General features: G+C 50.5%; 1 protein-coding gene across 1 annotated transcript in view; it reads left to right on the top strand.

The window, feature by feature from the left end:
* Nucleotides 1-685: 685 nt before the first annotated feature.
* The window catches only part of GABRR2 (gamma-aminobutyric acid type A receptor subunit rho2), a 37,894-nt gene continuing 26,659 nt past the window's right edge, over nt 686-11,920 (top strand). Inside the window, exons 1-2 of the mRNA XM_002922666.4 lie at nt 686-880; nt 8,392-8,498. Of these exons, the coding sequence (XP_002922712.3) occupies nt 768-880; nt 8,392-8,498 (220 nt within the window). The 5' untranslated portion in view covers nt 686-767. The remainder of the gene's footprint in view (nt 881-8,391; nt 8,499-11,920) is intronic.

Genomic DNA, 11,920 nt, shown 5'->3' with positions numbered 1-11,920 from the left:
CATGCTAAGAAGAGCTTACATTATCATGAATTCTCCTTTGGTTTACACATTCCTTCAAAATCAAAAGGGGTTTATGCTTTGATGTCTTTTCACTGAGAAAACGATGTGTGTTTGGGGGGAAAGCAAGCATCCCTGGCCATAGGCAAAATATGCTTTCTTAGAGAAATAAAGCAACCCTGTGAAAACAGGTCATTTGTGTGTTTACTCAGCATTTCCCCAGCACATTCATGCACTCATCTTGTCCATCAGGTCTTCCCTGCAAATCCCCTCAGAATCCAAGCTGTCTCCCTAGGGGATGTGACAGACTGGTTTTATGCAGCCAGAGGGAAGGATTAATGATCTCAGCAAAAAGCTGGCATGTTCAAGAGGTTTAATTGTTTTTTCTTTTTTTTCTTTTTTTTTCTTTCTTTCTTTTTTTTTTTTATGTAACAGTTTTAGCCAAAGCTGCTCTGGGACTCAGCGGAAGCAGAATTTCACAGGAGGACAAACTTGTTGACTAATGGCCAATCACTAAGCAGCAGAGAGGGCAAAGCCTTGGTGTTTGTGTCACGCCGGGGGCGGGGGGTGCGGTGGGAGGTGGGGTGGGATGAGCACCCCTATCAAATATTTATTCGGGAAAATCAGCCTGGCAGTCATGCTCTTGCAGCGCCTTGGAGAAGCACCGTCCCAAAGCTGCGGACTGAATCCATGGTGCGGCCCGGGGCGGGGGGGTTGGCCCCGCGGCAGGTTCCTGGAGAGCGGCTGGTGGCGTCGGAGACGTTCACAGAATGCCTGATTTCACAAGACTCATCTTGTTCCTGTTTTGCCTGACGGCTCTTGTGGAGAGCAGAAAGCCCAAGAGGAGGAGATGGACAGGGCAGCTGGAAATGGCCAAGCCAAGGTAAAGGCGTGGATGGGAGGGCAGGAAGGTCACCTGCAGCGGCGCCCTGTGGGACAGCTCCCAGGAGGGCTGGCGGTCACGCTGTCCCGCTGGAGCTGATTTTCCAGCCAGAGGTAGATGGGGCCACCACCTCACGGAAAACAGTCTCTCCCGGAGCACGAATATTCTCTAGTGTCACAAGCCGCGAGAGAGCGAAGCCAGACTGGGTTGAGCATTTTGTTCTGGTATCTGGGCTTTGTCCAAGCATTTTGATTTAAAGCAGGTGGTTGAAGTGTTCATGGGTAAAACATCTTGTACTTCTCGGCTTGTGCTGCTTTGTTCCTCAGGATGACATCCTGTAGGGACCACGGGGCCCTGCTGAGTAATTGCACTCAAGAAATTTGCGGGGGGCGGGGGGACTGTAGATAGGAATTTAGTTTGAACTATTTAAAAAAATGTAACTGAGAGCTGTCCTCTTTCAATTATTTGATTGGGAACAGCTTTATAATGGTATTGGGTTTCATTGCACTGTTTCAATCTTAAAAAGGTATTTGAAATTGGCTGGGTTATCAGAAATACATGTGTGGGCAACAGGAACTGCTCTTGCAGGATGTAATGGAACCTTTCCAAGATACTGGTTAGGCCCAGAGTTTGCATTGAAAATCATGACATTTACAAATCGAAGTTTCTTAGTAAGTTTGTTTGATACTCCACGCCTGATGTCGACACGACTGTTCAGCATGAAGAAAAGACCGAGCAGCTGAGATGCAGACAGCACGTGTGAGATGTTACACATCTGTTCTCCAATTACTAAGCATTGTGAACCAGGGATTGTGCATATAAACTAATATATTGAGGCACATTTTCTAGGTCACTGGCTTTTATTTTTAATCAGGCACTGCTATCGGTGACAATTTTTTGAAATCGTACCTCCAATATATTTACTTATAATTATATACATATACTATTATATGTAATATATGTTATACATATTATATTATATGTATATTATACATATATATATTAAAGTAAAACATTGATTGCTTCCTTATTTTTAGATAAAAACTATCAGTAAGAGTTACAATCTCTACTTTCTGCATCCTNGAGAGGAAGAAGAAGGCTCATAGCAGAGGAGCCTGACGTGGGGCTCGATCCCAGAACGCCGGGATCACGCCCTGAGCCGAAGGCAGATGCTTTAACCGCTGTGCCACCCAGGCGCCCCTGCTTCCTTATTTTTAGATAAAAACTATCAGTAAGAGTTACAATCTCTACTTTCTGCATCCTGGTGGCCCATCTTAAGCCCCCCAGGTATACGCCGGCTTTGGAGACCGCCGCTCTGGGCAAGGTACCTACTCTCGGGGCCTAACGCCAATCATGCCGAAAGCAAACAGATGAAACTTGTCCAGGATGACAGAAAGAGGCACTGCTCTGCAGGTCTCGTCCCGGTTCTGCTGGCAGAATCACAGGCTGTTGAATTGGAAGCAACCTCAGGGGTCATGGGACCCAGCAATTCCTCTGAGCTCTAAGACTGAAATGTGAATAGGTGTTGTGAGAAAAGGGGGTTTTGGGGTCAAAGAAACTCTGGAAAGTCTGGTTTAGATCATTTAAACAGATGTCTTTATAGCTCAGCTTCCGGAACATTTATATGCAAATAGACATTCTGAATCTTGAAGAGGAAAATAAATTATGCAGTTTCTCAAAAAACCCCACGTTTTGGACTAGCTTGTAGGATTCATATTTTACAGAGCGCGTACTGGGAAACACTGTTTGATTTTATGGGTGCTGAGATGTCGGTGGGCAGGCGTGGGTGACTCACACAGCTGGCTGGTGACCCCGCGGGGCTGGAGCGTGGGTTTCCTGATCTACTCAGCCTGCAGGAAAAGCGCTGTATGGACTTGTCTATTCCCTGAGAACAGTCCTGGGGTTCAGCACGAGCCCCTCAGGGATCCTCAGGGATCCTACTCGGCAGTCTGGGCTGTCACACCTGTGTCACTCCTCGGAAGACCCACAGTCATTCCCAGACACCTGCATGAGCTTGGGGACAGACCGAATCTGACCCTTGAGGACTGAGGACAGTTTCTTGAAATCCATCCCAGAAGGTGTTAAAGTGGAAGAAAAGATGAACCTACACATTTAACCAATAAAAAATAATTACTGAAGGGAGGCTGGGAGAGAGGGGAGAACATGTCACACCAGGGCACGTGATTCCGGGCCTTTCTAAACCCACCAGGGCATGTGCACGCTCAGACAATCATAGAGCTGTCTATGAGAAATTTCAGCCACGCACCTGACTAAAAGATTACTTCCGTCCTTGACACACAAAAGTTAAGCTGTACGAATAAACAGGAGCAAAATGCCGTGACTTCTAGAGCACTTCATCTCCACAGGGTGACTTCTTTTCTGTGAAGTCCTGCCCTCCCCTCCTACCTCACACGGTCATGCACACACATACCATACACCGTACAAAGGATTTCACCCAGTCTCTCTCTCTCTCTCTCTCTCTCTCACACACACTGTTAGGATCTCTTCTAACCTATATACCTTCCGTATCACTCCGCCCAAGGCACCCTCACAAAACACTTATTCTGCTCAGTAGGTGCTTTTTCCAGAACTGTTTCCAGTTGTCCCACCCTTCGGGTCCCTCTTTAGGGAACTGCTGCCACCTGAACCCATTTTCCCCTAGCTACTCGATTTGCTCTCTTTTCCCTGCCTTTCTGCCTCCCAGCCTCCCAGCCTCCCAGCTTTAGTCCACTCCTCCATGCCTGCTACCTAGGTTGGCCTCCTGACCACGTGATTGCTTTCCCCACGAAAGAGGCCCTTCTCCCTGGAGATCTGAAAATGAACCTAGCTCTGGTCTCCGGGGGCTGGACTCTCCCCGGATAACATTCTCTGGTTCCTCCTGGTCCCAGAGCCTGGGGGCCGCTTCCATATTCCTCCCTGCTCTGCAGCCCCCCTGGCTATCCTTCTTTTGGTCAGCATCATGGCTCACGTGGTACTGGGCCCAGGGGCAGCTTTGCTTTCCTGCTGCCCAGTAAGCCTCACCCTCTCCAGATGCCTGGCGAAGGAGGTGGGGCCAGGAAGTCAGGGAAACCAGGTTGGGGGCCTGGTTTTATGGCTCCCCTGGCCATGGCCCGATCTTTCTGAACCTCATTTCTCCAACTGAAAAGGGGTAGTCGTGAGACCTTGCCCACCGGAATGAGGGGGTAACCGCAGCTCAGGGCCTGCACAAAGAGAGGGTGATTCACACAGGCATGGTCGTCAAGCCTGCTGTCATGGCTACCAAATAAACCTCAGCCCAGGGGCACTAGCCCTGCCTCTCAAAGGTGTAGTGAGCACGTTTTTCCTCTCTCCCCGCCCAAGGCTGGTCTGAGGTCCCGTGGAGGTGCTGGCTGCCCCGCATTGGGCTGGGACTCAGGGTCTGGCCCCTGGAGTCTGGGGTCTTCGGGCCAAGGCATCTGGGCACTGGAAGGACGGATTGAGGACATCTACTCACACAAATAGCCCACGGCTGGGGACATCAGTGTCCTGAGTTATCAAGTAACTGGTTCCTTTAAAAAACAAAACAACAACAAAAGCCCAGTTCTGGGCCCTCATTAATGCAGGGGGGCTGGAATTCTGGGACTTCCATTCCCTAATCCTCCCCTCTAAATGGATATGGAAACTGCTGGCCAGCAGGGATTTGCTCCCCGCCAGGCAGAGGGCTAGGGCGACTGCTGCACTCAGAGTTTAATGTCTATGATCTGCTAATCCCTCAGGCTGAGCTCCTCCTCCGCCTTTCTGGGATGTCTTTGCTGGGGTGTCGAATGTGGCCTGTCACGCCCTTGCTGTGCGGGGAACTGGGCCTGGTACCTCCTGACTTCTGGAGCCGGCTTGGGGCAGAGCCCGTGACAGTGGAAGCTCCGTGGAGGCACCCTGACAGTGACCACCATGCTTCAAGGGAACTCGACTGGGGTTCCATATTCCAGCTAACTGGGAGGAAGACGTTACATTGGACTTCCTTCCAATAGGCTTGTCTAAAAGCAACTCTGATCATGGCTTCTTCCTCCAACTGCTTAACGCCTTGAGTGTTTCCCCATCACCTTTGGATAAAGACAGAAGTCTTAACATGACCTTCAAGGCTCTGCCTTGCCTGGTCCCTGAGTGCCCCGCAGGCTCCCTCGGTCCGCTCCCGTGCCTCTTCCTTCCCTTCCCCTTTTATTGAATGCCCACTCGCCCTGCAGCCTAGACCACTTCAAACTGTGTCCCAAACCCAACTAGAGGTGTGCTGAGTTTTAATGCCTACGGGATACCCATCGGGGGATCATCAGTTAGGCAGCTGGATAAAAAATCGGGAGCAGGGGGCACAGATTTAGGAATCATCGGCATACTGATGACAGCCGAAGCCACAGACGTAGGCTAGCCTGCCACGGAGGGTGCGGCGGGAGAAGAGGGGGCGGCTGGGACAGGGCCCCGGGGATGTTAGCGTTAAGGGGGTGCGCTGAGGACAGGGAGGCGACAATGCAGATTGAGAATGAGCTCTCAGGGGCTAGAAGGACAATCCAGTGCCGGTCCTGAAAGAGCAGGTTTCTAGCAGAGGCACGCGTTGCAGGGAAGCCAGCAGCCAGCGCTTCTGCGGGCTCGGGTCCGGTGCAAGCGGGGCAGGAAGCGCGAGTGACGAGGGACGCGGTGGCAGCAGCCTGAGGCTCACAGCTGTCGCGAGGATTATGGATTTATTAGGAGCGGAAGACTTTTCTTCTTTTTTTTTTTTTAAAGGAAACGTTTAAAGACAAACGTAACTACCATACCTGCAATGCGGCCGCTTTTCCATACGTTTTGCATGAGGAGGACGTGTGGTCTAGAGAGACACGCTGCTTAGTTTGGGTTCAAGGGAGGAGAGACTTGAGTCCAGCGTGAAGGCTGACGAGAAGGGGCCTTGGGAAAGGGAGATGCTGAGGACGGTGGGGTGAGGGTGTTTGAGGGCAGAGGTCGAGGGCTCCTCTGCCAAGCCCTCAGTGACCCTAGGGACCTGCAAGGCTGAAGGAAGTGAACATAATACCACTGCCCCTGCTTCCCAGTGCCCCCCACCCTGTTTCCACCTTCTCCCTGGATATCTGACAGGCATCTCAAAATCAAGATGGCTAAGAATGGGATGAACCCCCTTCACCACAAACGTGCCACCTGCCATCTCAGGCAATGCCCCCACCATTCACCCAGGTGTTCAAGTCATAAACCAGCGTCATCCTCGCCCCTCTCTTTCCCTCATACCCCATACTCAATCCGTCAGCAAGACCTTTCGGCCTTCCTCAGATCTGATCACTTCTCTGCACCTCCCTTCCCTATCGCCCTGATCCAGGCGCCATGTTCTCAGCAAGAATCCTGACGGTCTCCTTGTCTACTGTGTCCCCTTCAGTCTTCTCTACACAGCAGCCAGGGTATCTTCTCAGGTCCTAAACAAGTCCTCATGACTCCCCTGCTCAGAATTTCATGGGTTTCCCCTCTCAGTATTATACTCGTGAGGGTCTCATGATCTTGTCCCTGGCCTTGTCTCCCACCTTCTTTCTTACTGCTTTCCTTCTCCTTGCTCTCCTCACACAAGCCAGACTCACCTCAGGACATTTGTACTTGCTGTTCCCTCTCTCAGAGTGCACGTTCTTTAGATCATCTCATGACTTGCTCTGTCCCTCATCCCCTCTGGGTCTCAGGTGGCTTCCCTGACCACCTTCCACCCCAACCCATCTCCCTCTTATTCTTTATCCTGGTTGATTACATTTTTATGGCACTTTGCACTTTCTAAAGTTACATTATTTATCTGTCCACTTGCTTATTGTCTATCTCCCCCATTGGGTTATCAGCCCTGTGAGGGCAGGGACTAGATGTCCTCCCCATGACTAGTACCGCATCTGGACAGAGTAGGTTCTCCATAGAAATGTGGTTAGCAAGTGGATTTGAGTCTAGGAATTGAGGTCTTGTGCGACCGGAGTGTGGGATGGCTGTCCTTATGCATGTTGACATCCCAAGTTTGATGGAGAGCAAGAGAAGCTGTTGGAGCCAAAGCCATCGCTGGAAGGGGAGAATGGTTGGGAGGCCTGGAGCTCCAGGTGGCTGTAAGAGTAGCGCTGTAAGGTGGGAAGCCCAGCTTATAGGGGAATCTGCTTCTTGGGGGGGATGGGGGAGGGCAGACAAATCTTTAGAACAGCACTGCATAATAAAACTTTCTGAGATTCTGGAAATGTTATGGAGCTGCACTATCCAACATGGTAGCCACCAGCCTCAAGTGGCTATTAAGCACATAAATATGGCTAGTATAATTAAATAACATGAATATTATTTTGTTTTAGTATTAATTATTTTATTAATTAAATTTTAATTTAATTTAATTTAGATTGACTTAAACAGCCACATGGAGCTAGTGGCTACTTTAGTGATCAGCTCGGCTTTAGCCCTCCCAAGAAATTACACCATCTGGGCAGAGCTGACAGATAATGAAAGTTAAGGACTTCATAGAAAGATGTCTCAAAGAACATAACCTTGAGAGAGGAACATGTTACTTCCCTCTTACAAAGTCTAAACAGGAAATATGCCTATTTTTCTAAAAAAAAAAACCCTGAAGTATGATAAGAACACTGAGAGTAAAATAGGGATGTATATTTAAATGCACAACAAACATTCAACCCCAAATCTCTTCACCTACTAGATCCTTAAGTATTCTACACATAACAAAATTTACAGTAACACTGACTTCCGATAAGGTTGTTCAGTTTCTTCAGTCAAGAATTAGATCTCACATCTTGTCAGACACAAATCCTTCCCCCCCACCCCTTTCCTTCTCCCTCCTCTCTTCTTTCTTTTTGTTTAGTGATAATTATGTCAGTAGAATATTGCTTTAGAGTATTTCGGATTTTACTGCTTTCGGATTATGTATGGCTTTGGTGAGGAACAAAAAATAAAAAAGATCTGGAAAGAGTGAATGTGGATGAGAGAGACTAGAGAATGACCCCTTTGTCATCTGGGTTAAGGAAAGAATGTGGACCCGGGTCTGCAGTCTGAGGCTGGCTCCGGCCTCCACCACCTGCCTGAGTCACCAGAGCAACTCTGTCCCCAACGGGGCCTTGATCCCCACGGCCTGTGCCTTGTCTGCTCTAGGGTGGGCTGTGCAGACACCTGCCAGCTGGACTGACGGAAGGAGCACCGGGTCTGGCGAGGATAAAACCAGCATGTTAAAACTTCGCCATATTTGTGTCAGAATTTTATTGATTACAAAAACAATATTATAGTAACATAAAAGAAGCATTTAAAACGAAAAAAAAAGTATCATCCTCCACCATTCAACCCAAATGCTGTCATCCAATCATAACTTACCTTAGGAAGGCCCTAGAAGGGTCTCATCCTCAGGACCTGCCTGTGAGGACCTGGAGGGGACAGGGTGTGTGTGTGTGTGTGTGTGTAGCCTTCAGTGGTGGAGAAATGGTGTCTAACAGGTAGTCCTGCAAGGGGTCGTCCCCACAAATGCCCTTGTGGGCCATTGAAAAAATGTCTCTTGCTTGTCTTTGCAGTCACCTGTTTAAGAAGAACCTTGACGTGACCAAAATCCGCAAGGGAAAACCTCAGCCCCTTCTCAGAGTGGAGGACCACGACTTCTCCATGAGGCCCGCCTTTGGAGGTAGGCCCGAGCGCTTGCCCTGGCCGGCGTGGGCCTGCTCCCCGGGGCTGCCTGCTGCCGCTCTGTCCTGTTTCCGCAGGCACAGCCCTCCCTTGGGGCCCTGATTTTCCCGCTCACAGTCGGATAAGCCCACTTTGGCTTCCAGAGTCCCACATTTTCCCAAGGAGAGCAGAGCTGCAGGGAAGGGGGCAGAGAAGGGTGCTGACGGAAGTCCTGCTGCCGGCTAAGCTGTTTGCATCCAGAGAGGACCTGCCTGCTGCTGCGAAGTCCCTGTTCCTACAATATGAGCCAGCCTGGAGAGTCTGGACACCACGTGGCTCCCCTGCTCAGCCACCCTGATTAGCTGGGAATTTGGGGTTTTGAAGGCCACCTGCCCTTCAGTGCAGCAACAGTTTAACCCTTTACAAGTCCCCTCCCAAGGGGGCGTTGCTGCTTTGGGGTCAGGGAGGGGTGTGGCGAGGCTGGTGGCGGTCCCTTCCAGGAACTGGAGAAACGCCACGGGCGGGCCAGGAAAGGAACTGGCCATCTGTTCTGACCAGGCTGGGAGTGGGGTGAGAAGAGCAGAATGTGTGAGATATGGGGCCAATGCTTCCCCCTTGTGGATTCGGGAAACTGAGGCCCAGAGCATTTCAGCCAGTGGGCGCCCCCCACCAAGCCCACCTGGGCCAGCTGGCTTCCCTTTCCCTTTCTCTTCCTTTCCAGATCTTCTCTTAGGTGCCCGGGGCGGTAGGGGTGGTCTGCAGTCAAGTCGCAGACCTTCTCTGAGCCTCTGTTTGCTGGGTTGTAAAATGGGGACAGTAATCCCTACACCCTCATCGCCTGGGGGAGGGGGTTGTCAGGATTAAAGGAGATAATGTGTGTAAAGCCCTTGACACGTAGGGGTTCAAGGTCCCCTTAGAAAAACCCAGCTGTCAGGCCCTCCTCTGTGTGACTGTTAAGGGATTAGACCTTCATTTATCCCAGAGGCCTTTGCATTTTAAAAGGCCTCAAAGCCTCCCACTCAATCCCTGAGCTCTGACACCTGCTGAGCAGAAGGATAAAAGGAGGAGGCAGATTCTGGCCCCGTGGTCCTTCTTCCTGCCCAGGAATGCCCCTCACCGTGGGCTCAGGGGGGGAGGCTGCAGTCTCTCCAGCGGTGTTGGTTCCCCCCTGACAGGGAATTTTAGGAAAACAGTTTTCCTGAATAAGCATCTCTAAAATAGCTGTATCTGCTCCAGGAGGTCTGAGCCGCCCCTGTCAGCAGGAGGCTTTCTCGTAGTGTCAGTTGAGGTAGAGGGTCCGCTAAGCGGCTAGAACAGTAATACACAGTACTATTAAGGACAGCTAACACTCTCATGGTGATTTTTCTGTGCCGGGCACCATTCTAAGCAAGGTATGTCCGTACGGGATCTCATTTTAGTCGTCACAACTACTCCATGAGGTAGATAGTGTTATTTTCCCCAGATGGGGAAACCGAGGCCCAGAGAGGGCAAGTGACTGGCTCAGGTCGCATTCCTGCTGAGGTTAGACCCTTCCTCCTGGCTGAGTCTCTTTCTTTTCCCTTCCACCTGTATGTCCCTCAATGCAGGGGTGACATACCCACCAGGTGGAGGAGGCATAGCGTCAAATGCTCACAATGATACTTAGAAGCCTCTGAAAATATTTTAATTTATTTTAAAACCAGAAGAAAAAAATGCAATGTTAGGTAGAAGAAAATGTTTGAAGACATATAGTTATATATTCGCCTCATACCAATACAGTTATAAAATATGCTTTTTAACATTTTTTATGGAGGAAGGAGCCCATGAAAGCAAAAGTGCCCAGGGCTCTCTAAAGTCCCAACGTGGCCCTGCCTCAGTGCACAGTTTTGGGGGGCAGGTGTGTGTGTGTATGGGTGCGGGTAGTATCCTGAAGAACTTGTAGTAACTTTCCACTGGAGGCTGTTGCTGCTGGCAGGAGCCTGAGCAGTCACCTGGTCAATACCCTCAGTTTACCTGGGGTAAAGAAGAAGAGCTTGGGGTCCGGGAGCTTAGGAGGTGGCTACAGAACTGCCAGGAGCACTTTCATCTGGGATATAAGCTGCAGAAATAAAAGCTTCCTAAAAACTCCCCCTCCTCAAGGAGAAAGCCAGGAAGCCAGGAGCTGGCTCTCAGGAACGGCAGGGGAAGTGTTGCCCTATTCCCGGAAAACCTGGCTCAGAGCACAATCATCCCACAGGCTGCAGCCCCAGTCCGGGTGCTCCTCCCTCCAGCCACATTCGAATAGCAAATCGGACTTCCTGTGCCCTGGCCACCGCTGGGCCCGCCAAAGGGGCCCCTCAGAGTGAAGGGTCAGTACAGTCCCCTGCTCCTGCCCAAGTGAGCGTCTGAGGCGGGGAAGGCCCTGCCCTTGGGGGAAGCTGCAGGGGAAGGAGGTGTCACCACTACCGCTAGGATGAGACCTGAGGCTCCCACACATCAGATCTCAGTTCCCAAAGCACAGGGTGGGGGCCGTTTCGCCCTCTTTCCACCCACAGGGCATTTGGTCCTCAGGCACCTTGTATCCTATGCAGGGCTTTCCTGGGTGTCCAGACACCACTTGGCTGCAGGGGCGGAAAGGGAGCACATAGCAAGGCGCCAGGGCTCCACACTCCCACCCGCCCCAAGACAAGGCGGCATGTGATTCAGAGAGTCCAGGCCAAGCAGCTGGGATGGGGTCATCCCGGGAGTGTGGGGTACCTGGAGAGGGTTTAGAGCCAAGAAGCCTTCCCTGCAGGTGCTCCTGAGGGTCCCATTCCACCCAGCACCTCTTCATTGGGGAGGGACACGGCCCGGTGGCCGACAGGTCTCTGAGGGAGGAGGCTGGCGGACAGCACCTAGGTGACTCTGGACAGGTAACAGAAGACACTCCTTCCTTGTGGGCAGCCCTGTGCCAGGCCCCCGGAAGAAGCAGAGCCTGGGCCCATCCTGACCCCCTCCTCCCCTTCACACCCACGCACACTAAGCAGGTCGTTTGAACAAAGATGTCTGTTGCTAGTTGTGGGGGATGCCTTATTCCTGTCTTCTCTTTCTATTTCATTTCCTTAAGAGGGGCTTCCTTGTGGATTGATGTTGAAAAGTAGTTGATAGAGAAGAATTTATCTAAGGTTAGATACCCCATGGGTGACCTTTTCAACCTGGAAAGAGAAAGGATTAAAAATCTAGCAGCTTCCTAATAATCCCAGGGATCAGTTGAAACAAAAATACCTTGCCTAATCTCCCAGCTGCCTGATTCAGTGTGTGCCCTGGTTAGAGAGAGCTCCAGAGGCCTGGGAGGTCTCCTCCATGTGTCAGGAGATAGGTTGCAATTCTGGTTTTTCTTTCTTTTCTTTTTCTTTTTTTAATTTAAATGTAGTTAAAAAAAATTTTTTTTTATTATATTATGTTAGTCACCATACAGTACATCCCTGGTTTCTGATGTAAAGT

The sequence above is a fragment of the Ailuropoda melanoleuca genome, chromosome 10 (assembly GCF_002007445.2).
Source record: "Ailuropoda melanoleuca isolate Jingjing chromosome 10, ASM200744v2, whole genome shotgun sequence".
Taxonomy (NCBI): domain Eukaryota; kingdom Metazoa; phylum Chordata; class Mammalia; order Carnivora; family Ursidae; genus Ailuropoda; species Ailuropoda melanoleuca.
The sequence above is the reverse complement of the archived record's forward strand: the minus strand, read 5'-3'. Positions and strand labels throughout refer to the sequence as shown.